Source organism: Pipistrellus kuhlii, unplaced genomic scaffold (genome assembly GCF_014108245.1).
Source record: "Pipistrellus kuhlii isolate mPipKuh1 unplaced genomic scaffold, mPipKuh1.p scaffold_m20_p_12, whole genome shotgun sequence".
Classification (NCBI taxonomy): Eukaryota; Metazoa; Chordata; class Mammalia; order Chiroptera; family Vespertilionidae; genus Pipistrellus; species Pipistrellus kuhlii.
The window spans coordinates 35,626,428-35,653,507 of NW_023425427.1; the positions used below are offsets into that span (position 1 = coordinate 35,626,428).

Genomic DNA, 27,080 nt, shown 5'->3' on the forward strand with positions numbered 1-27,080 from the left:
GGGTTTTTGAACACCTTTAGACCTAAAACTCATATTGTTCTTGGTTTAAAACCATTTCTGGAGGCAATTCCACAAGAGCCATTGAACTTACTCATCTCCTTAAACCAACTGAAGAGACTCACAAGGGGACTTACATATCTACAACATTCAGTTAGGTTATTTAGTTCTAGGATATTAGATCAATAAAACATTTGCCTTTATCATCTGAAAGGATCTCTCTATTTTTCATGGCCTTCAATTCACTTATTGAGATTCCTTAAAATTAAATTACTTCCCATACAGTGTTTCCAAGTTCCCACAGTATTTACTCAAGAAATCCTGTATAATAAAAGCCCAGCAACCAAATGGCAGAACAACCAGAACAATTGCTCGACCAGTCACTATGCCACATACTGTCCACCAGGGGGCAGATGCTCAATGAAGGAGCTTCCCCCTGGTGGTCAGTGCACTCCCCCAGTGGGAGCGCCACTCTCCTGACTGGGATGACCAACACTCCCTCAGTGAGCTGATTCCCGCAGGCCACACCCCCTACCAGTGCATGAATCCCATGCACCAGGCCTCTAATAATTACATATTTCTGTCTGGGTTTGTAAATTCCTTGAGGACAGGGAACACTGTTGGAGGCCTCATCTTTGTATTAAAGTATGCACAGCATAGGAGCTGCCTTTTGAAGGCAAGCACTCTTTCCCTGGCCAGCTCTTTCCCAGCTCAGCATAGGAAGAAAGGAGACAAATACGGGGTATGTGAAGCATCTGAGCATGGGTATCAAGTGATGACAGCTGCTGCCCCTGGCCATCCACACATGTTAATTACTCCTATATTTTAAATAGTTGTATAACCAGGGCAAAGTGTTCTGCTCAATGAAGTCTGTTTAGCACCAATCTATGATAGCAGAGATGGAGGCAACAAAAGGTGGGCAGAGGTAGAGTAAAGGGTATTGATATTAAACAACCAAATTAGATGGAGGAAAGGAAGTTATAACTATACTTGCAAAGAACACTTGGTTTAATTTTCCTCCCTTAAACATTATACAATCAGTATTTAAAATTTCAGTGTGCACATGAATCACCTCTGGTTGGTGTTAAAATGTAGACTCCTAGGACCACTCCTCAAAGAACTGGATTCAGCAGGTCTGTGTTAAAGCCCTGAAATCTGTATTTAAACACCCAGCTCAAGTCGACTGTGATGCAAGTTACCCTCAGAAACAGTACATGGGCAGTGATGAGATTTTACCCTTAAAAATGAACAAAGTGCCTAGATCGGTTTGGCTTAGTGAATAGAGCATCGGCCTGCGGACTGAAAGGTCCCAGGTTCGATTCCGGCCTGCGGACTGAAAGGTCCCAGGTTCGATTCCGGTCAAGGGCATGTACCTTGGTTGCGGGCACTTCCCCAGTAGGGGGTGTGCAAGAGGCAGCTGATCGATGTTTTTCTCTCATCGATGTTTCTAACTCTATCCCTCTCTCTTCCTCTCTGTGAAAAATCAATAAAATATATTTTAAAAAATGAACAAAGTAAGGGTCATAACTGGAAAATAGCAATACTGGAGATAATCAGGGTGTCTGCTCTTCTACTATCTTAGCACTTTTCCATCTACTTCACCCAAATCATAAAACTTACACAGGGCTTTGGAAATGATACTCCCTAACCCCTCAGCTGTTTGGATGTTCATATAATTTTAAGTGATAAAATCTTTTTTCTAAACATATTCTGTTTTTTTAACTCCAGAGTATGTATATCAAAACTTCATTAAGAAGCTTGATAAACAGTATGGAATATGAATGACTGAACGATGGAAACAGGTGAGTGAGATGAATAAGATCACAAGTCCTCAGATTACTAATATGTTAATCACTGAGTCCCAAGATGAGCAACACCTCCCATTCCTGTCAACAACTTCAGAGAAAGGTCAGTTCCATTTGTCTCCTGTTTTTTTCTATTGATCATATGTACACCTTGAACACTGCTTGGGTAAAAACAAAAACACAGCATGGGTCAGTGGTTGAGCATCGACTTATAAACCAGGAGGTCACAGATTCTATTCCTGGTCAGAAAACATGCCTGGGTTGTGGGCTCAATCCCCATTGGAGGGCGTGCAGGAGGCAGCTAATCAATGAATGTCTCTCATCATTGATGCTACTATCTATCTCTTCCTCTTCTTTCCTCTCTGAAATCAACAAAAATATTAAAAAGAAAATAAAAGAATGTGGTCTTAAAAAGCAAACTAAACACCCCCCCCTCACAAACACAATTTTATGTGTGTCTGTTTTTTTTTTAATTTATTGAGAGAGAAACATCAATTTGTTGTACCACTTATTTATGCATTCTTTGGTTGATTCTTATATGTGCCCTACCTACACCCTTGGAGGACCTATCAGGACGACACTCTAATTAACTGAGCTACCAGGCCAGGGCTCCCTGCCCATTTTTAAAAATCATTCATAGGTCATAGAGGCTATGTAACAGAAGATTACTTAATCCTGAATACTCAATAAATTATTTGCCCAAGACTTCTGCACTAGTGGTAGGTGACCTTAGAGTTGGTTTTTTTTTCTGACTTGATAGGCATGACCACACTAGCAGGTCATGAAATATATGTTTTAGGGTCTTAATGGTCATTTAAAGAAACATTAAATAGAAAATATCAGAGGAACTAAATTTGGGAAAACACTGCATTATTCCACTACGTGGCCTCGACAAGAGATTTGCGAGAGGGAGCATTTTGAGCTTAATCTCCAAGTCTATTTCAATTTTATTAAGGCTAAAGAGAATTTCACATTTCCCCACCAGATTTTTTAAAATCCTCACAGAAGGTATGTTTATTGATTTTTTTAGAGAAAGAGGAAGGGGTGTGTGGCGGGAAGGAGAAAGGGAATGACTGAGGATCACAACCTTTTGGTGTGTAGGACCATGCTCCAACCAACTGAGCCACTGGCCATGGCTCCCCACCAGATTTTTAAGCCAATATAATTCTCAGTAGTTTTCCAAGATAAAAATATATATGTGCTATTCTGAGAATGTGAAAGTTCTTACATGGGAAGGAAATGCCATAACCAAGCTAATGGACATCTCAATATTCATTCATAATACAGTGTTTTGAAATGCATTTAAAATGAATAGGAAAAGCAAACCATGAAGAGTTCAGTATATCAATTTAAAAATTATGAAGTTTATAAAGAAAGAAAGGTGTGAGAAGGGAAGGAGAAAGAGCGGCAAACACCTAAAAGTCTAAGGGGGTGAATGCTTGAGTAAATTATGTCACCACTCTCTGTGCGAGTCATATGATTACCTTGGGCTCATTTGATCAGTTACCAGATCGGTTACCAGAAGAATCTTCTTAGCCTCACCTAGAACATGCTCCCCCAACCTGAATAGCAAGATAGCAGTGATCCCAGAGCATTCTTACACATTATAAGTCATGATGGGAAATTCTTTTAATGACGAAGCAATTGAAGTTTCATTATGTCGAGGAACTCTAAGGAAGTATCACAATACAAAATTAAAATTTTTTTTTCCCGTTATACACACACACCCACTTTCTAGAATAAAAACCAAAGTCATGTTGGCCTGATCTCTCACTTTCTGTATGTTGCAGAATTATGTCAAGTTGTTCTGTTTTCTTGTAAAAGCTTTTTTGTCGAAAGGGGGCAACCTGATAGCAGAATTTAAAGTGCCTGGATTCTGAAGCGGAAACCAACTGAACGTTTATGATGATTTCAGGCTTCGATTTGTTTTATACATTTTTTAAAACATTGGAGTAAACATTGGAAGCTTTCTTTTTTAAAAGCTGATTTATGGGAAACCTCAGTGGTAAGTTTCATTTTTGGTTTCACGCGTATATATTTCCAAAAAAGGACCGGCTAGTTTACTTTTAGCTGTTGAGAAAGCCCTAGCTGACTGAAGTCCAGCGGAACTCTGCAGCAGAGGGCGGGGACTTCACCCTTCCGCTCAGAGACCCTTTAATGTGCCGCCCTCCGCAAGTTCTTAAAGTGCCGCCCTCGCAAGTTCGACTGGCAGTCCCTGGCTCGGCGCCTGACAGGCAGTCCCTGGCACAGCGCCTGGTGCAGCGCCCGCCGCAGGTAGGGAGCGTGCTGTCTCCGCGAGTGGCCCACTGGCCAGAATCTCTGGCCATCTCGCTTGGCATTTTTAAAATGCATGGTCTATGGTTTCCTTTATTTGAGATGAAGCGAGAAGGGAAAAGGAAAGCTGGATGGGTGGGGGTGGGGGTGAGGGTAGGGGTGGGCAATAGAGCCAATTGCCAAGGTTAATAAGAACAGGTAATACATTTGGCCTGTCCCTAGGCAGGATCCAGTTATGCTTAATGTCAATCTTGTAAATATATCTTTCTGTGAGTTCATAGGTATATGGTCCTGAGGTTGGTAGAGGGTCTATTTGAAAATGTCTGGGCTGGAAATCCATCCTCAGCCACTCACTAGCAGTGTTCTGTGGATAAGTCAGCACATCTGCAACATCTCCCTATGGTCCTTTCCTGTGGTAAGACTCAGGATACCGGAACCTGAGTTATTTGCCCTATTTGCTCTGAGGACTTAAAAGAAGTCCTGAAGGAGGAAGAGAGGGGGAAGAAGAGGGTGAGTTAAAACATTTCTAGACACACTGACTGTGGCTTATGTCAAGAATAGTTTGGGTTTGTTTTATAACACAGGGAGTACTTCAAGTACCATTGTTCCATCTTGTTTTTTTGCACCTAAAATAAATATATAGACAAACTGGATGATTTTCTATGGATTAAATAGACTTGTAAATGTGATTTTTCTTTAAGTGGCTATATTCCATGGTGCTGGATAACCAAACAGAAATAATCCGTGTTGGGCAAAAGATTATTTATAGTTACAGTGACTTGGGGTGGTGAACACACAATATAATATACAGATGGTGCACTGTAGAATTATATACCTGAAACAATATAATTTTATTAACTAATGTCACCCCAATAAATTCAATAGTAAATAAATGAAATGAAAATTGCCTTCCAGAAAGATTGTGCCAGTTCACACTGACAGTTGCTAGCAGATTTTAAAAAAACTAATGAAACTTTGAAGGAAAAAATACCTATTTTCAGTGGAAGAGGTAGTAGAGGTTATAGGACAACAATTAGTGTATAATCATAAAGAACACCATAGATAGACAGAGGGGCGGGGATTAAATCAAGACTTGGGAAATGTACAAGCGTGTCTCAGAGTCACTGAAGGGAAGGCTACTGATCAACTCTCTTGATCTGTTAATGGGGTGAGTTTTCAGTTCATGTGGAAATGCATTATCAAATTCTAAGAATTTTTAAAAATCAAATCATAGTTAATATACATTGGGTAAAAATCAAAGGAAACCCTAAACCAACATATGTCATTCTATACTCCTACTTTTGAGAAATAAAGCTTGAATTCTTTCCCTATCTCTTCCTCCTATCCATTCTGCCATGGGAGGTAGAGAAGTAGTATCAGTTCCATAGTATTATACTGGATTCTCCCAGGGACAAACCTGCTTCCCCATCCTGAATGAATCATTATTTATCCTCTAGTTCACATTTCCTTGGTCTTGGAGCACATCAGTTCTTCTCTGGGACTTCAGACACTCATTGACAAAATTTAGTTGAAATCCATGAGTATGTATAATGTCCTTCTGATTTATTCAATGGTTCTTTGCTTGGAATCTCAAGTTTTCTTCTGCCCAATAAGTGCATTTTTGTTTACACTAATGCATTTGTATATCACAATTGTAGTATATCAACTCTGGCCCAAGGAAGGACAGTCAGATAGCTATCATACAGCAGCTTCATTTCAACAGCCTTTATGTTCTCAAGGTCTGAATGCCATCTCTTTCCCATCTACAGTCAAATGGTAAGGAGAGAAATAAGAATTATGCACCTCACACTAGCAAGAAAACAATGACTCATTTTATTTTACCCTTTTTTGTATATGTATATGAACATGAAGGATTGTATAGGTTTTTAGAAAGGTGAAAATCAACCTGTCCTTCCTCTAATTTCACTCCTGGAGATAATCATTGTCAGCAACTTGATATGACTTATTCTATATATCTATGTTTAAACACATACACACAGATTTTTAAGTAAATTTCTACTACTGTTCTGCAACTTACTTTTTACATCTCTGCACAATCAATACATGTACATGTACTTAATTCTGTCCTTAATGTGTTACATTGTATGACTATACCAAAATTTATTTGACCACTTAGATTATCTAGTAGTATTCCCAGTTTTAAGCTAATATTAGCAATGCTATTCCCTTTACATATCTTCTTATATGTATGTGTTTTTGTTTTTATAGGATATATTTCTAGAAGAGGAAAGGAAAGCTAATATGACATACATATTTAAATTTTTAATGTTTAAACTTGCCTTCCATAGAAAGGTTACATAACTTCATATTTCTTCCTACCAATAGAGGGTGAGAGGTTCATATCCTCAAATATTACAGATCAACTCTCTTGATCTGTTAATGGGGTGAGTTTTCAGAGGTTGATACTACTTCTCTACTTCAAACACTAAATATTAGGAATCTTTGTAATTTTGCTCAAGCTAATAAGTGGAAAATGTTATCTTATGTTTTAATTTTATGCTTTTTAAAAATTGGTGAGATTTTGCATTCTTTTGTTTAAATATCATTTCTTATCCTCTGAACTGTATGTTAGAACTTTTTGTTCATTTTCCTGTTGATTTTTATTTCTTTCTGATTTTTAGGAGCTATCTATATATTAATCTTTTGCCTTATATGTGTGTCACATAGATTAGTAGTCATTTGTGAGTTTTTATACATATGCAGAAGTCAAAGACACCCTAAGAGGAAAACTGACTTTCTTCTCAATGTGTATAAATGTATATATAACACCATAGAGAAACTATTTTATTAAATAAACAGCTGGGATAAAATCCATTACAAATCTTCTCGACTATAAGCTCCAAGAGGGGAGTAAGTTTCCTTTTCTGTTCACTGATATATCCACAGTGCCTAAAATAGTGCCAGGCACAGAGAAGCTTCTCAGTCAGTGTTTGCTGAGAAAGAATTGGGAGAATTTCAAGCAGAAAGACAACATAAAGAATAGCCTCTAGGCAAATACTCCTCAAAGAGTGGCTGTAAGACATTTACATCTTAGTATGAATTAGTCAAATCCAACTGTTTCTACTTTTCACTTTCCCTGCTACTAGTGAAATCAATTTATTGCGCGGATAGGATTTATTATCTAGAATAAATGAAAAGCAGAAGAGATTTTTGAAGTATGGCACCTGGGGGAGAGCTGGCATGGTTGGAGTAGTGGTGTGGAAGGCTTGAATAGTTAATTAAAGGGAATGATGATAGTATTCAGCTGCTAGAGGGAGAAGGGGAAGAAAAGCATTGAGAGGTAGGATGATATTGAAATAAGATTCTCCTAGCTTTGATTTGCACAGGGCAGGTTTAGATTTCTAGATATGTTATACTACCGAAAATCACACATGAAATAATGGAGGGTATTTCGGTGCAATATTGTCTTCTTGGCTTCTTTTAAGTGTACATTAGTTTTTGTTTGTTTGTTTGTTTTTGTTTTGTGTGTGTGTGTGTGTGTGTGTGTTTTGCGAGGCTTGTAATTAAATTTTAAAATCCTCATTACAGTAGCTTTTCTTAAAATTTGGCTTCAAATGGCTTGGGGATGTTAAATGACGGTATTTCTAAATTCCCTGCTGCATTTCTACCCTTACAAATCAGTCATTGTCTGATTATCTGAAGACTATTCCAGTTAGAACTGCCAAGTCTCATGTCTGGGTATTTAATTATTGAGTAAAGCAGTTTCCTTCTTGTGTTTTCTATAATTAGGTCATTTCAGAAAAATGAGGATACTTACTAGTTTTACACTCATGGCCTACTGTCATTTGTTGAAAGGTAAGACACCAAATAAAGATTTGTCATATAGTTTAAATATTTTAACCATAAGTTAAAGACGAAAATAAATTTAAATACATATAATTTTTAATAGAGTGACATTCTATTTTTCCTTCTTTATTTCATAAACGTATTTCATAATCTCATATCATTGGACAAAGATTTAGGCAACACGGACAAACCAAAAAACAAAATTAACTCATTATCCATTATGCATTGTTCATTTCTCAGGTATATTTACTGAAAATATATGGGAAAATAGTCTATGATGTGTGTTTTAAACAACAAAAGGATCATTTTATCCACTTTGCTTGGTTATGTGCTCTTCCCTGAAGAGTATATTCTAAGGAAAAATTTTGGAAAGTGTCAGGCTAACATCAGAACTAGCATTATCTTAAGACCATCCCCAAATCTTCAGACTCACACACCTCAGGCCAGACAACTGTTCAAGAGTTAGGACTACAGTAATGTGATGCTTAAAGATGATTTGGTCATTGATGGACTGTATGTAAGACAGTGGTCCCTTAGGATTATAATGGAACTGAAAAATTCCTATCACCTAGTAACATTGTAGCCATCATAATGTCACAGTACAATGCATTACTCACTTGTGTGTGGTGAGATTGGTATAAACACACCTACTCTACTGCTAATCATATAAAAGTAGAGCACATACAATTATGTAGAGTACATAATACTTGATATTTATAATAAATGACTGTTACTGGTTATGTATTTACTATGCTATACTTTTTGTTGTTATTTTAGAATACTCTTTCTTCTTATAAAGAAAGGTTTGTTTCTAAACATTATGCCATGGTAGGCCAACAGCAGCCTCATACATCCTGTGTTTACATCTTTTGATTGCATTATTTTCTCTTGTGCTTGATTTAATGTCATGTTATATACAGTAAAATGTCATACAAGCTTATAGCATAGGAGCAATATGCTATATCAGATAGCCTAGGTATGAAGTAGGCTATACCATATAGGTATGAGTAAGTGCACTATATGGTATTTGCACAACAGCAGAATCAACTAACAATGCATTTCGAGGAATGTATCTCCAGTGCATGACTGTGTTAGAATCTGCCATTCAGACTACGCAGAAAGCAGATATGTGTCCAGTAAAAGGACATTCTGGGGATGTCCACATGAGACAAAGTCTTCAGATTTAAGTACCCCATTACCAAATAGTATTTCCATAGTAATGTATGTTTATGAAATTTGGGGCAACTTGTTTAGCTAATTTTATTATTTTTATCTCAAAGATGAAATATAGCATCCCAAAATGCGCTTCAAACCCACCAAATAAAATATGTACTTTAAGTAAGTCCTTTTACATAATCATCACATAAATGACTAAGTAAAATGTTTGTAATCTATGTGCTCATTATGTAAAAATTTTAAGGAATTTTCCATGTTCTGAAGATTGGTTATTTTTCTTTTCAGCATTTACTATCACAGTCACCAAGGACTTATATGTGGCAGAGTATGGCAGCAATGTGACAATGGAATGTGAATTCCCAGTAACCACGCCATTAAACCTGTTGGCATTAGTTGTCTACTGGGAAATGGGAGAAAAAAAAGTTATTCAATTTGTAAATGGGCAGGAAGACCTGAAAGTTCAACACAGTAGCTACAGTCAAAGGGCCCATCTATTGAAAGACGAGCTCTCTTTGGGAAAGGCTGCACTTCAGATCACCAATGTGAAACTGCAGGATGCCGGGGTTTACTATTGCTTGATCAGCTATGGTGGCGCCGACTACAAGCGGATTACTTTGAAAGTCAATGGTAAGAATTATTATAAGTAAAGAGGCCCAACCTTCATTAAAATAATATCAGTGATGAGAACTTTTCATTCTTGGAAGTCCACTCTTATTCTCCACAGTAGCAATCTGTTTATTCATTCATTCATTCATTCATTCACACACCTGTCCAATGAGCATTTGTTTTCCCTTTTTAATTTTCACCCAATTACATGTTTTACTGATTTTAGAGAGAGGGGAATGGAGAGAGATAGAGATAGAAGATAGAAACATCAATGTATGAGAGAAATATCAATTGATTGCCTGCCATATACACCCCCTCCAGGAATCAACCCACCATTTTCAGTGTGTTCTGACCGAGAATGGAACCAACAACCCTTTGGTGTACTGCATGACACTCCAACCAGCTGAGTCACACTGGCCAGGTCCCAATGAGCATTTCTTGAGACCCTCCTACTTGACAGTCCCTAGAGATTCACAGCCAATCATGACAGAGCATGTTCCATAGAATATTCAGTTTTCCTAAAATAAATTCTCAGTCTTTACTTTGCTATTATAATAAAAGTAATACATACTATGGAAGGAAATAAAATGAATTACAAAAGTGTCTCTCCACCCTTCGCTACCATCTTCCATGACATGCAGAGATAACCAGGTAACCACTATTTATGTGTTTCCTTTAGGCTTTTTAAAAAAATTCAACTACTATTTTTATTTTATTAGATCTGCCAGCATTTTCTTTCCTTTGAACTTCTCTATAGCATACTCAACTAAAACAAATGTTAAAAACAAATTTTGCTATAAGGTTCACATTTTAAAATAATTGAAATAAATTTATGAAGGCAAAATATAGTTATATCAGAAATAGAGAAAACTATTCTTCCTTAGCAATGGTATAAATTATGCTCACTGGGCATTCATCTTGAAAAATCTATACAGCATTATCTTGGAGTATTAAAACGAACTGTGAATGACAAATCCCTGAGTTCTGAACCACAGATATGTCATCAGGTCACCTGGGTTCAAAGTTTGGGTAAAGGAAAACACCTCTGCTTTCACAATTAAGATTCCTAGAATTGAGAGGTGAAATGATCCCAGGCAAGAGCAGCTAACCCAAACTCCCAAGGAACAGAAATTCCCCCAAAGGATCTTCTGCTCACATCCTTCCCATAATTATTGAAATTACTTTCTGGTATTAAGCTGAAATCTGCCCTATTTACTTACAGTTTTGAAATTATGTGCCTACTTTTTTCCCCCCACCTTTTAATGTGACTAGAATTAAATCATCATCTCTTGGTATTTCCATTCCTATGATAACTACAATTGATCTAAAAGTCAATAAGTAGAAAAAGTTTGAATTTATCATAAAGGGATAACTGGTCATCTCAAAATCAAAATCAAAATTATATATGAATTAGAAATGCACCTGTTTTATGGTATATTACTGGGTCTCTGATTCTGGCTCAATTAATGCTATTGTTGTCAAGAAAATGCCACTTGTGTTGTGAAGTAGGTTAAATATTCATTGTATTTTACCATATGCTTCTCCAGAACAGTGATATTCATGAAAATAGATTAGTGGGATTCCAAATGAGGTTTTTAACTTTTTTTTAGTCCATCAGCAAATATCACACACTTTACTGTGTTTCAATGCATAAAAAAATTATTAAAACATCATCCTATAAACAGCCAGGTGTCTGGGGTACGGAAGAAGAGCATAAGCCTAGCAGTCAAGTAGAAATATAGAGTATAAGTCTCTTTTTAGCCTGCAGGTCCTATGCAGAGTGGGACAGCTGTCCCTGCAGTGAGAAAGGTGTTCTTCCAGGTCACCTGAACTCTATACGTCTCCTGTGGAGCTACATTTTCCTCTCCTATGGTTTGACACATTTGACACAATAGGAAATCTATGGGTCTGATAGTTTTTCCAAGGCAAAGCCCCTGGTGGAATACTGTAGATGACTAATATCTGATTTGACTATTCTATTTTGTGTTATAAATTACTAAATTGACATCCTACTCCCCAACCATCTTGTCATATCGTAGTTTGGGGGACTAAATTGAGCTGCATTGAAAGCCAGCTACCAATTTCAGCTAAGGCTGAATCACCAAGAGAAGTTTGATCTCCAGGTTTCTTGAGCTACATAATTCAAAGAAGTAGAGCTCCTGAGTCATCTCCATATGCAAATGATTTCACAGTAATTCTATCAGGCTTCTCTTCCCATCACTGCAAACATGTGGTACACAGCTTCCCCACAGGGAGTTTACTTACCATGGCCTTTCAGATGTGAGGCATTTCAAAACTGAAATCAGAAACTGAAGTTTTGGATTAACTCCATTGTTATTATCACTTTAGGTGTGGATGTTAGGGCCTCCTTCGTGTTTTTTTGTTTAAATACCAGATTTTCAGGCACCTGACTTGCAATTTAAACTGTTGTTTTCCTTTAACTATTGAATCTAATAGCAAGGAAAATGAAATGGCCTTTTATATTTTCAAGACCTAATTGGGATTGGGCAACTGAAAGAACAAATATTGCATAGTTAACCTGATAAAGCTAATTTGTTCCTGTGGACCCAGGGTTAATTGTTGTTATTCCCCATCATCTCTCCTCCAAATTTACCAACCAGCCCTTTTAAAGTTTTCTCGATAGCATTTATTCTCCCATCTAATCTATCATGTGGCATATCATTTAAGTGAATCTATTTTATTTATTGTCTGTCTCCTCTTTTTAGAATAGATGCTCCACAAAGGTAGAGATTTTGATGCTTTATTCATTGCTACATCCCTAGATTTGGCATATAAGGGAAGTAATGTGACAGGAGCACACAAGAAAAAATGTTTGTTGAATGAATGAATGAAATATTACCTCAAATAGGATAACCCTAAACATTTTGAAACATGAGCAGGTTTAGATGTATGAGAATTTATTTCCAAGACCATACTTTCAAATGAGTTCACTTAAATGATAGTAGTAAGAGGAGGAGTTCTACTACTAATAGTAACAGCAGTAATTAATACTAATGTAGTTCTTATTAGGTGCCAGGCCCTGACCCAAACACTTGGCTTAAATTAACTCATTTAGTCCTCAACTCTATAGAGTAGGGACTTCATCATGCATAAGATGCATATTTTTTTTACATTTTTATATCTGTGAATCTGAGGGTGTCTGTCAATGATGACATCTCTTGTTTTGTTTTGTTTTATTTTGTTTTGTTTGTTAATCCTTACCTAGAGATATTTTTCCATTGAGTTTAGATAGAGTGGAAGGGAAGTAGGGAGGGAGAGAAAGAGAGAGAGAAACATTGATGTGAGAGAGACACATTGATTGGTTGCCTCTTGCACGTGCCATTCCAGCCAGGCCAGGTATCAAACTTGCAACCCAGGTACATGTCTTTGACCAGGAATCAAACCTGCTACCTTTTAGTGTGCATGTATGTGTGGGGAGGCTATAACTACTGAGCACACCAGCCAGAGCAGTAATGGCATCTTAGATTCAATGATGTGCCATGTTATTTTATGGACAAGGAAACTGAGTTCCAAAGAAATTAAGTAATTTGCCCAAGTTCACTCAGCTATTAAATGGTGAAGCCAGGTTTTAAATTCAAGCAATCTGGCTCTGATATGTGTGCCCTTACCAACCAGGTTTTACTGCCTGTATTTATACCTCCAGACTGTATATCGAGTTGTGTGTTGACTTCAAAACTTTGTGCCATAAGCTTTCCTTGGTCTTGATGTGACCATTGCATTAGCCCATGCATGCTCTAATCTAATAAACCAGGATCTGCCTATGTTTTTTATTTTCTATCCCATTAGTAAAGCATGTTAAACTAACACATGTATGTGCGTGTGTGTGTGTGTGTGTGTGTGTAGTATAGGGAATATATTATGCTATTACATAGGTTATATCATAAAAAAGTGACATTTTAAACATCACCAATTTCACATGGTTCAAATTAATACATTATGTTTTATATAATGTACAAAAATAGAAATTTAAACAGATGCAATAAAATTCAATAAGTAATATTTTCAGTTTCTTGATAATTATGTTGCTTCACTATCATTTGCTAATATTTTAAGGCATACTGTATCTTAGATGATATTCATCATTAGCAAAGGTAGATGGTCTTGACAGCCTTGAGATTTTATTTTAACCAGTATCTTGTCAGATTCAATTACTGTACTGAATTGAATTGTCAGGTACTTACTGTTTTAACTTTATAAAGTGATGGTAAAAAGTGTCACTCCTGACATTTCCTTTTTGTCGGTGCTTGAATTATTAGTCATTCCTCAGCTTTTTTGTGGGAAACTTTTAAATTAGTTGTTTACTTTTATAAGCAGAGTAGTTTAGTTAAAATTAGATAAGAGAATCTGAACATCTATAATAAGCCCAAACAAGTCACTGTCCTTTCTTTGGTATTATAAAACTCCTCTCTCCCCACAAGACCCTCATGTGGCACACAAAGTGAGGCCCAGTGTCAATCAGTAAAGCTTCTTAAGCTTAGGTTGTTTCTTAATTGTTATAATAAAGATGCATCTAAGTAGAAGTTTTAATATTTTCTTTCTATACCCCAATACATGTGCCCCACTTTAGAGACTAAAGTAATAGATATTTAATCATTGAGTATAATGCATGCACTCATTTATTGTGCCACATTTATACATATGCCTAGGCATGAAATGACATTCTCCCTGTTATTGGACCATTAAAAATGATAATGGAAGAGTAAACAAGCAAACATTTTATCTTTAATGCTTTACCATTAACTGTGATTTTAGACTTGAAATTTTAATTGCCCAGAAATCAAGCTATGTCTATATGAACTAGACCCTGTTATGGCAATGTTATTTCATGAAGTATAATCAGTGGATTTGTTTTTTCAATAATTCCTTTTTTAAAATTTACATAATCTTTTAAAAAATATATTTTATTGATTTTTTACAGAGAGGAAGAGAGAGGGATAGAGAGTTAGAAACATCGATGATAGAGAATCATCGATCAGCTGCCTCTTGCACACCCCCTACTGGGGATGTGCCTGCAACCAAGGTACATGCCCATGGAACCTGGGACCTTTCAGTCCACAGGCTGACTGACACTCTATCCACTGAGCCAAACCGGTTTCGGCTCAATAATTCTTAAATACAACAAATTTGAGGTTGAGGACTCAAGTACTTAGGAAAACCATATTTAATTGCTTTCAAGTTATGATTATGTTGATTTTCAGTGTTTTCATTTGTGGTTTTATTGATTTAAAAGGACAAAATATCACATCATTATTCCAGTTTTATTTGTTCCTGGCTATATTAAATCTCTGCAAATATATCACAAAGCCATTGTTAGGATTTCATTAAAGGAACAGAGAGCTAAGGCTCTCTAGGTGGACCAGTAGTGGTTACACTAAAGTATTATAGGAGTAAGATAAAGATTATACCCACAGAAAAATAACACGTTAACATGGTTGTAATGAATAAACATTAATAAAGATATTAGGTGATATCAATTCACTAAATAATAATCCACTGGGTATCTTAATCCTAAAAGTGTCCCTAACCAATTCTCTAAAACTTAATCAAACTTTCTTCCTTATGTATAGTTATTTAAATGACTTGTGAAAATAGCCAGCATTAAAAAAGCTTTAAAAAATAAGTACTCTAATATGGTATTCTGGATGAGATCAGAACAGAAAAAAAGACATTAGGGAAAAACTAGTGAAATGGAATAAATTGTGAAGTTTAGTTAATAGTAATGTATTACTATTAACTAAATAATGTTGTTTCCTTAGTTATAAGAAATGTACCCTAGTGAAGTAAGATGTTAAGAATGAGAGAGCCTGGGGGAGAAGTATGCAGGAATTCTGCACTATCTTTGCAACTTTTCATAAATCTAAAACTATTGTAAAATAAAATATATATTTTTTAAAACTAAGATTTAGAAATTTTTTTATCTGGGAACTTGTGTCAATTTTTATAATGACATCATACTATTTTCATACCTAATTTCTGAACATTAACCTAAAGTTGAAAAGTGAATGGCACATCAGAAACAGAGTTTTTGTTTATTCAGTAGCCTAAGAAGCAGAGAGATTCATGTTTATAAAGAGTGCATTATAATAACAAAAACAAAATATCCAGAAATAAATTTAAGAAGAAATGTGCCCTATGTAAAAACTTTTAAATTTTACTGAGGAACATATGAAGACTTGAGTAAGTGGACAGACATATTTTATATTTAGATAGAAAGACTCTGTTTTAAAAATAACATTTCTTTTAAAATTAATCTATATATTTACTTTGAGTTCAATGAAAATAGCAATATGTTATTTATAGCAAGATAATTGTTCCTTTAAGTCCAAACTTGGCCCAAGTATGAATAGAAGAGTTTAGGCAGAACTAGCAGTTCCCCACTGCTGAGTCATCTGAACATTAAGCTGATTTCTATGAGAACCAGCCTGGATTTATATTCTTTCTAGTGTGGACAACACCAAGCCACACATCTAGTTCTGTGCTAAGTGAAAGCCCTAACTTTTCTTTCTGTTCATGACGTAGCCCCATACAGCAAAATCAACCAAAGAATTTCTGTGGATCTGGACACCTCTGAACATGAACTAACATGTCAGGCTGAGGGTTACCCTGAGGCTGAAGTCACCTGGACAAGCAGTGACCACCGAGTCCTGAGTGGCAAAACCACCATCACGAGTTCTGAGAGGGATGAGAAACTTCTCAATGTGACCAGCACACTTAGAGTCAACACAACAGCTAATGAGATTTTCTACTGCACTTTTCGGAGATCAGGTTTTGAGGAAAACAGTACATCTGAATTGGTCATCCCAGGTAATATTTTGAAAGTCTCAATTAAAATGTGCCTAGTGCTATCCCCTGGCACCAAGCATGATGCCTGCTCATGCCTGTTTGTTAAATGAATATGCAGCCTGCTTCCTCATCTCCATTCACCCAAGTCATATTGCTATATTTATTGAATATTTATATATCAACAAATATTTATTGAATATAGCCTATGTGCAAAGCATTGGAAGCTCTTAGAAGAATAAGACAGTTCCTGTTCTTTAGGAAACAGATTAAAAAAAACAGGCAATCTCATCCATGCAAAAATGCTGTTGTGGCTGAGGGACCCAAGAGAGCACCTGAGAAGAATACTCAATTCAGGCGATTTGCCTCCCTCAAGGTAATCTATGACATTTCAGCTCAGAGCAGTCTGCTTAGTGCATAGGGCTAAAGGCTGTGTGTCCCTGGGCAAGTTACTCAACTTCTATAGGCCTCATTTTTCTCATACAGTTATAAACCTGTTGGGCAAAATTATCATGGGATTACTTGAGCTATAGTGTATGACAATGATTTTAGACTTCTACCTGCATAGATTCAGCTATTTTGTTTTTTTTAATATCCCTACCCTCCAGAAGTGGGTAAAGTGGATAAAGCAGGGAACTGTCTGGTGACAGGCTCAAACCTATAGAAAAAGTATGGTGGACGAGCATGATGTCAAATAAAATCAGAGGTATTCTAAGTAGCACTTTTTACCACTCTCTCCTCCACTAGACATTGGCAGTAAAGCTTTAGGTATTTCAGAGAAAACAACTTTAAAAAAAAATGGGTAGAAAAGTCAAGCAATAGGAAAATATAATCCAGCCCCCCCCCCCAAAAAAAATGTTTAGATAATAGAAGAGATGCTCTTACTGGACATGAATCACTTTGGTAGGAGCTGCATTAGTGGTTTCCTGCCATTTAACAGCTGTTTTATGACAGCTTATTTGTGGAATGACTTAGAATAACTTGAACTGCTTGGCATCTGTTTCCTCATCTGTAACCTGAGGATTTTTTTTATACCTGGCATACCTAACTCATAAACTTATTTTGAGACTCAAAATAGATATGAGCAGGCTTTATAGACTGTAAGCTACTAGTAGATGAAGGCTGACTGCTGATGTGGCTTTAAAACTTGAACTCAATAGTCAGGGATCATGGCTAATAGTGGGAGGTTAGCAGTCTCTGAACCTCATGTGTCATGGGACCACCTTTTCTTCCTGCATGGGACCACAGGCAGAGAGATTGGGAGATTGGTGAGAGGCACTACTGATTAGATGTCTCCAGATTCAAACTGTGGAAAAAGAAAAGATAAAAATTGGTCCCCGATCATGACCACAGATATAGGGAGGTGAGTATTCTTTGGCAGTGCTAGTTGGCCTTCATGTTCCATGTATATTAGGATGTTAACTTCAATATTAAAGCATACTAGAGAAAGTAAAATAAGGCTGCCATTTAGGATTGAGCAGCCACCCATTGTGGTACTGTGCTAAGCACTTTACAAACATTAGCCTTATTGTTTCCATCTGGTTAAAGGACTTGTCAGATATGTCAAAGCTAGTGAGTGGCAGCAGAATTTAACCCCAGATTCATCTTTCCAAAGCCTGGGCTGATTCTATTTTTCCATGCTGCTCTCACTTTCATATTCGAGGTATTCTCACCATTCCAGGCACTAACTGGCCAGGAACTTTTGAAAATTAACCTAAAGCTAATCTCAATCATTTTCAAGGATGATTATTCTGTTGACTCCTTCCCATCTATTTTTGTTGTGTTTTGATTTTCAGAACCACCTACAATTCCAAGACATGAGAGGATTCGCTGGGCAATTCCGGGAGCCATCCTGTTGTTACTTGTAGTCCTGGCAGTAGTCTTCTGTCTACAAAAAGATGGTATTTCCTTTATTGAAAGGGTCTTCACTGGGGATGTGGGGAAATGTATGGGGTGCTAATGTTGTCACAATGGTACATAGTAGGCAGAGCCAAGGATGCTTAACCTGCTGTTATGTGCAGGGCAGTCCCGCGTAACAGGGAACAGTCCTATCCCAAATGCTTGCAGTTCCCCCACCAGGAAACATGGATTTATAAAATGCTGCCTTCCTATTAGCCTTTTCTTTCAGGGCTTGCTTTTAATTATGCAAAGTAGATGTTAGCTATGCCACCATGGGAACCTGTATAGCACCTCTTCCTCTATCCCTGTTCATTCTATCTAGCAGCATCACCAGCATTGGAGGGCAGCAATGCACACTGTAGGAGCATTTCTGAGGGAGTGATAGTTGGATCATGACTGCAGAGGAACCTGACTTGCCTTTGCAAGGTAGCACAAAGACATTCTGCTGTTTAATAGCAATTACAGTGATACTGAGCAGAATTGCTGAGTGAAGATCCATGTGGCAAATGGAATATAAAGACTAAGAAGTGAGGGGTAGGAGAGCAGGAGAGAATAGAGGTTAAACAGGTTAAAAAAGACCATCATCATGCAGTTTCTTTCTATTATGGAAATAACTAATAACTAATAACTTAGAAGAGAGAAAAAGCTAAAATACCTGTTGGTTTTAGTTGAATTTGAGTCTTATATTAGTTTCACTATTTTGAGTCTTACATTAGTTTCACTAATTTGAGTCTTACATTAGTTTCACTATTATATTGAGCTGGTTTCTGGATACCCTAAGTTATAAAAATAGTTTCTTCTGTAGAGCTATGATACTTTTACCAAGAGTATTTTGCTGGTGATGCAATTTTCTAAATAATTTGAATGTGCTTATCCTTCTGTTTACTTACGGCAACAATTGAAATGCAGGAAAATGAGCCTATTCAAATAATTTCTTCCCATTTTAAGATGACTCAGAGAAAGCATTTCTCCAATTCTTTGAGAAGTATACTAAAGGACACATGGTAGTTTGCATGGAGTTATCTGTTGTTAATAAGGAAGCAGAAAATGGAAGGGAATTTCAGTAGTTGTTGAAAAATTACCACAACCCTTTAAGAGGGGATGTGGGAAAGTAGTGTAATTGAGGGAGGGGAGGTTGATGATCCTAAAGACTAAATACTTAATGCTTAACAGAACACAGACAGCCAGAATATAAAGACCAAGTTTCAATGATTGGAAGATCCTGAAATGGAATTGATTTGTCCAAGGAAGTGACTATTACCAACCTGCATTTTGAATATTTTCCTATGGAAATTATTAATTGGTATTAGAAATGACTAGAAAACCAGTTTGTGATAAGGTACCTAAAGGTTTGGTCCATCTCTGAGGGAAGAATGGAAAATAAAAGTATATACTTATAAAGAAAATCTAAGAGCAAAAGCCCTAAACTATTGAATTAACCTCAGGTGTTGAGACCTGTGGAATAAGGAAGTCTAGGGATTAAAAATGTTTTGTGGGAACCTGGAATTTAAACTTGAGTCACTGTGTGAGATGTAGAATTGTGTTTTGTGGAAATAAAAAAAATTTTTTTTTCAAGTGAGAATGCCGGATGTGGAAAAATGTGTCACCCGAGACATGAACTCAAAGAAACAAAATGGTAAGAATATTAGCAGGGATTGAGAAATTGAAGAAAAAGGAAACAAAAAGCTAAAGTAATAACAAGGAGGAATCTATCAGCCATAATTTCTCTTCATTTTAAAGAATGCTAGCTGTTGGAACTGGTAGCTTCTTTTTGCCTCACAACTCTAATATAAGAACTATCCCCCCCGCCCCCTCCCTCAGTCTGAGAAGGTTTAGAGATGGCCTGGAGAGTAAAAAATGAGGAGCAGCTCTGTGTGTGTGTTGGGAGTGGAGGGGGAAGAGGCTTGAGCTGGGGTGGGAGGCAGTTTCTCCCTGCTAGGTTTCTATTACTTTGCATCCTAAATTCTCCCTGGAAGAGGACCAAGTTGACTTATGTAGATAGATCGATCGATCAGTAAAAGTTGTATGTCAGGAACTGTGTTAGTATCTCCTTTAATTCCCTCCAACTCCTCAAATGAAGGAGATAAATACTAGGATTATCTCCACTTTATATTTGAAAATACAGGGCCAAGAAGATCATGTATATTGCACCAAAATATACAGCTGATAAATGACAAAAATTAGGCTTTGAGGCCCTTTAGCTTGACCATAGAATCTTACTCTTGGCCTATCTGCTTGATTCCATTTGCCACAAATGTCTATATTTATAAAAGGACAGTAAGATCTCACCCAACTGTATTAAGAGAAATTATGTTTTCAATTTGCTTTAATATATTTAGAAACAAAACTTCATAAGAAGCCCAACTTTAAAGTAATCTTTTCAGATTGGACAAGCTCAGGCAGGTTTTGTTATATGATTTCCTTTGAGTATAAAGCTAATTAGTGAATGTTGTTTGAGTCATCCTAGGGTGACCAACCATCCCAGTTTTCTCAAGACTAAAGGTTTCTCAGTTCAGGGAACTTTCAGTTTTAAAATAGGACAGTCTGGGACAATCTGGGATGGTTGGTCACCCTTTATCAAATAAAGGTATTTGAGCAAAAATATACTCTGCTTCTTTACCTTCTTGCAAACATCTAGCAAACATAAAATATTTCTCATTATTGCTCTCCAGCTACACAGTTTGAGGAGACGTAATCCAACATTGAAACTTCTGGTCTTAAAGAAGGGATTCTCAGCCTGTGGTTTGCGTTTGTCGGAGCTGAGCATGACCGGAGGTGTGCAATAGGCCGACAAGCTGCAGGCGATGTAGGGCTCAAAAGGCTCAAGCACTGAAAATGGAAGCTGGAAAAGAAGAGGAGAACAGAGAAGAAAAGAAACCTTGATACTTCAGAGTGACGGGGAGACTCATCAGTGCCTATGGAAGGGAGAAAGGAAACTTCTGAATGATGAGCCTCCACGCAAATTGTCCATCGCTCTTCCTAGGAAAACAAGTTGAGATTCCCTGATTTATTGGTCAGTTCCTATAGAAGTGTCTTCAATCAGTGTCTTGATTTGTCTTTTGTGTGACTGAGAGTGCTGGTGTTGTAACAGTATTTAAATATGAGTGATTTCTATTTATTTTGAGTTTGTGGGGTCTTGTCGAGTGAATGTGGTTGTGAATGATTTTCTTTGGAAGATATATTGTCACCAAACTAAACTTCCTGCTTAATCACTTGTATGTGTCCAGGAAAATGTATAGTATTTTTTAGGTGCTTTGTATCTATAATTATTGTTATGTAGGAAGCACACGAACAAACCATTGGTTTGTATAGGATGAGGGAGTAGTAAATAGCAGACCTCAGATTTCCCGGACTACCACCCTCTGTTCTTTTAGAATATAATTTACAGCTGCTAATTAATTCATTCAGCAAACATTTAGGAAATGCCTTTGCATGCCAATCGCTATGCCAGGCAATGAGTCTACAGATTTGAGCAAAATAAAGTACTTCCCCTAAAGGAGCTCATAGCATGGTGGGAAGAATGGTAGGAAAATGTATTATTACACTTCATGCAGTGTCATAGAATAAGGCGTTGGAGGAGAATGACAGTGAGAGGGAGAAAGTCTAGATATGCTGCCAAAAGGAGGGGGGTACTTTTGGTGGCCAGTCAGTGTGTTCCTGGACAACTGAAAATACTTTAACAATCAAAACAATTTTTGTTTGTGACACAATATCAATATTTTTATGTTTTTAAGATGTCAAGTTTTTAAAAACTGTAGAAAATAACTTTTGAATTTATTTTCTATCATTATATTTACCTCTCATTTATTTGCTTTGTCATGCAACCTGATGCTTATTTATATAGTGCCTGGTATTATTTAACAGTTCTTTTTTATTTAAATGCAGTTGAATTTTTAACTTAGACCTTTCCATGATTTAAAATGCAGGAATTCAACTGGGAAACATTAAAAGGTCTCCACTCCATCCTTGTATCATCCAGGTTGCCTTTCTAAAAGCAACCACTCTTGCCTTTTGTTTATTATGCTTCTGAAGATATTCTATGAATGTTTGTGGAAATACATACATATATATATATATATATATATATATATATATATATATATATACACACACACACACACACACACACACACACACACGGACAGTCCTCGGGTGACATCAGACTCGACATACATTGTTTCATGGTTACATCGCCATCTTTCATCCCGTCATTTCGATGTATGTACATGTGTGCTTTTTGTGTTTTATTATTTATTTATCACAAGTAAAGGTCAGGAATTGTTCTATTTCTTTTCAATGTTTTTTACTGTTTCACTTTATTACTGCTGTGTCTGTGCTCCATGTGAGTGACATAGGTGCTTATGTAGGAGGGTTTCGACTTACGGCGAAAATCACATTTCGTCTCACAGTAGGAATGTAACCCAAAGACCTGTTGTATCTCATATATTTTTCTTTCTTCCTCTTTTTCACATGTGTGGTAACACATTACGTGCCTGCTGTACACTTTGCTATTTTTATTTAATGTATTATTTTATATGTAGCAATGGGACAAATATAAAGTTCCCAGAGGTCAGACACTATGTCTTGTTAGTTTCTAGAGCACCTTTTCTATAGCCTCTTACAATAGTATCTTTCACATGACTTAGTACATGTTAAATAGGTACCACGTCTACATTTAGACAACCAGCAATTCATTGAACACTTGCTTTATGACTGAACAGATATTTGTCTTTCTCAAAAGGGGACCTATGGTCTCTCTGTCTGGGTCAATTTAGTCCTAAAGGATGGCTTTATTAATAATTCTGTGTGACAGAATCATGTCTGCAACTTGTAATTTTGTTTATTTTCTCCTGTTCTCTGTTGAGTATAAACTTGACTTTGATATTGTACTTGCAAAATTTTATGTTCTTTTGGGAAATTCCAGTAGAGTACCTTGACCAAGACCCTCATCTGTACCGATAAAGACCCATGAGTTATGCTTAAACCCTTGAGTCCTGCCAGTTTTCATCACTACAGAGGCCTCTTAAGATCTTGCTTTCCAAAGATGTTGAAATTCAGATGCCTTCTCAGAAGCTCCCAGAGTATTCTTTTCCTTTTAACCATTTATCTGGATTGATGACAAGGAAAACCTTCTTTGCTTTTTCACATGTCAAAACTGAAGAAACAGGATCTCCAACAAAATGTCTTCTCTTATCTTTTTGCACATGTTCATTTGTACAATATCCCTTGTTTGTGTGATGTACAAGCAAGGTTCCAGTCTATTCACTCCATTCCTAAGTCTTAATGCCTTCATGGTGTTAGATTTATAAAGCACTTTAGCCCTTTGTCTTGTGTTTTGTTATAAATGACTTAGGCAGAAGTGATACATAATTCTGCACTTGATTGTTACTGTATACACCTGCATTAATTTAATAAAACATTCTTGTTTATTGTGTTTCCAGTACACCAGCATGACCATTTTTTTCTACATGTCTTATAAAAACCACTCCTAATTTAGCATCCCAGTGGAGACAGTTACTTGAAAGATCTTCAGCCATCTTCCTAGTTCTTTTTTTGTCATAGCTTCTATGTCTACACAGCATACTCTTGAGTCCTGCATAATGAAAAATATCAAAAAAAATATTTTTAAAAGAATATGTTGAAAATTTTTATTCTCTGTCACTAAGTAACTTCTTTTAAGAGAATAAAAAAATTGTGAAAATTTTGCCATCCAAATTGAAGAGTTGAGGGTGGGAAAGTGGAAGAGAAGGAGTGGTAAAGAGAACTATAGGGAAACAAAGGGGCTTTCCTTTATCAGAGTACTCTTCTCGGATCAGTAAACATGGATATGTAAGCCAACACACATGAAGCTGGATGTAATTCAATCTTCAGGTTCTGAATAAGCAGTGAAAAACCTAGAGCACAGCCAAGGTTAGAATTGAGGCCTGATACATAGTGCTACCATAAGATTTATGGTTTTACAACAAATGACAACACTTGTCATTCGAGGAAGTGTAGAACTTTTAATGCTGTCATCTAGCTTAATTAGTCACCAAGTTCATTTTATAGAGGCTTTTGGTCATTTCTCTGAATCAGACACTCAAAAGGTGATTTCTAAGAATATACACTGAGTGGCCAGATTATTATGATCTCTGAATGCATAATAATCTGGCCGCTCAGTGTATATCCTATATAATAAAAGGCTAATATGCAAATTGTCCCCTCAACCAGGAGTTCAACCAGCAGGCAGGCCGGCAAACCGCCCATGTCCCCTCCCCTGGCCAGGCTGGCCGGACCCCACCCATTAATGAATTCATGCACTGGGCCTCCAGTACACACACAAACACACACACACACACACACACACACACACACACACTCTGAGTGGCCAGATTATTATGTGTTCAGAGATCATAATAATCTGGCCACTCAGTGTATGTCAGATTCTGCATGGTTTTTAAAAAATATATACATATACACAGTACATATATTTAATATATATATATATATATATATATATATATATATATATATATATATATATTTATTTATTTATATATTTACAGGGAAAGGGAGAGACAGAAACATCAATGTGAGAGTGAAACATTGATGTGAGAGAGAATCATTGATCGGCTGCCTCCTGTACACCCTCTACTGGCAGTTGAGCCTGTAACCCATGCATGTGCCCTAAGAATCAAACCGTGATCTTCTGGTTCATGGGTTGTCACTCAATCACTGAGGCATACTGGCCAGACTCCTTGTTATAATTTAAATATTTCCAGAATTATTTTTATTTTAAGAAAAGTTAAAGTTTGACCAAACTGAAGCAATTGTCAGTAGTTGGGTTCTATAATTAATGATCATGATAATTACCATTCATTGAGCATACATTCTATGTCAGACACTAAGAGTTACATACATTCTCTCATTTAATGCCATGAACCAGCAAGGAGGTGCTCCAACCCACGTTTGCCTGGATGACTGCCAAATCAGCAAAGTTAAGGAAAAATGGAGCATTAAGAGCAAAAATAAATAAGACTGCATAATTACAGTGATATTATGGGGAAGATTTAAAAAGAGTTTTGATTGAAATTCCTGCTACTTATTTACTTACATCTTTTCCCTCAACAAAAAAATGTAAAATGGTCATTAAAAAGTATTGTATATAAGACTATGACATTAATTTTGAATGGACAGTAAGTAGCCAAATATTGGCTGAAATATACACTTCTTAGTTTCTTAATTATTGTGAAGCTATCATATTTTGGCTCCATTTTCCCCACTTACTAATGATCTGATTACATATTCTATAATAGAAAAATGCAATTAGATGGACAGGAGGTTTGGAATATCCATTTCCATTGAGGAGCCATTATTGGTAAACACAGATTCCCCATCTCCTCTTTCCACTCAGTGTGAACTCTGTAGGAGATGCCTTCTTGCAGAAAACGAGTATCTAATCCTATCTTGGCTGAGAAGAAAGTCAGGCTTGGGAGATAGGCAGCTGTGGAGTGAAATCTCATTCACAACCAGGATTCAATCCCTCACCAGAACGTTTCAAGTCAGGCGACAAACCAGGGGATGATATAAGGGTTGAGTGCAGGTCAGAAATGTTAAGGGACACCCATTGCAGAGATAGGCCTGAGGAAATGAGCAGCAGCAACCTGGCTGAAGGTGAGGTAAAGGGAGGTGAAGATCCATCCAGTCTCTAAACTTGCATTATCTCTAGGCTAGGGACTAACCAAAGGATCCCACAAAGGTTCTCAAGGTGTTGATATCCATGGGGATGACAACGATGACGGTGTAATGAGTTCAAATAGTGTTTCAGTGCCTACATTTGGAGAAGGGGTAATTTTCAAGATAATAACTGAAGAGGCTGTGATAATAACAGAGAAGGCTGTATGGCAGGATTGCAATATACCACCACATAGTAGGCTGAGTTTCCCTGAGTAGTTCCCTTTTCCTCCCCTCTCCCCCCCTCTCTCTCTCTGTAGCCTGAAGGTCGATTTCCCTCTCCAGCCCCATGCCAAAGCTCAGACATAGAAAGTACCACAATAACACCTGCAGTTCCCACGATTCACGACAAACAGCTCACAATTACTCATGGGGTATCTTCTACAGGCCAGGCATTTAGAGTGCATTGTGGGGAAGTTAAAGACAGTAGATGTGGCTCATACAGTCATGGAGCTTATTGTCTGAGGAGACAATACATACATTCATGAAGAATTAAGTAGTAACTCAAGTGTTAGGGAATGTGAGACTCTTTAAGAAAATGTCTCAAAACAGTGAGAAGAGAGGACATCAAAAGCTGTGAAGCAGAGGAAGGAGGAAATCCTAGGTACTAGGAAGCCTGCGGCAAGGAGGCCAGATCCCACTTGGCCCCTGGAGAGTGGAGAGGTGCCTACCTCTGAGTATGTGCATTTTAGTCCACTCAGGCTGCCATAACAGAACAACGCAGACGAGGTGGCTTATCAACGCAGTTTCTTCCTCACATTTCTGGAGTTTGGGAAGTCTAAGATCAAGGCACCAGCAGGCTTGTGATCAGGACCTTCTTCCTGGCTCTTGTATCCTCGCATGGTGGAAGGATAAGGAATCTCTGTGGGGTCTCATAAGAACAGTAATCTCGTTCATGAGAGCTCCACCTAAGCACTTCCCAAAGACCCCATTGTCCTAATGCCATCATTTGGGGAATTAGAATTTGGGGCGGAGAGGAGGACCAAAACTTTCAAACCATAG

The 27,080-nt window shown here is 37.1% G+C and overlaps 1 protein-coding gene across 1 annotated transcript; it reads left to right on the forward strand.

The window, feature by feature from the left end:
- Window positions 1-3,543: 3,543 nt before the first annotated feature.
- Window positions 3,544-22,453, forward strand: CD274 (CD274 molecule). Its single transcript, XM_045580182.1, has 7 exons — window positions 3,544-4,076; window positions 7,827-7,892; window positions 9,345-9,686; window positions 16,206-16,490; window positions 18,263-18,367; window positions 19,942-20,001; window positions 21,038-22,453. Exons 2-7 carry the CDS (start codon window positions 7,841-7,843, stop codon window positions 21,058-21,060), a joined length of 867 nt encoding a protein of 288 aa, XP_045436138.1. The 5' UTR covers window positions 3,544-4,076; window positions 7,827-7,840; the 3' UTR covers window positions 21,061-22,453.
- Window positions 22,454-27,080: the final 4,627 nt, after the last annotated feature.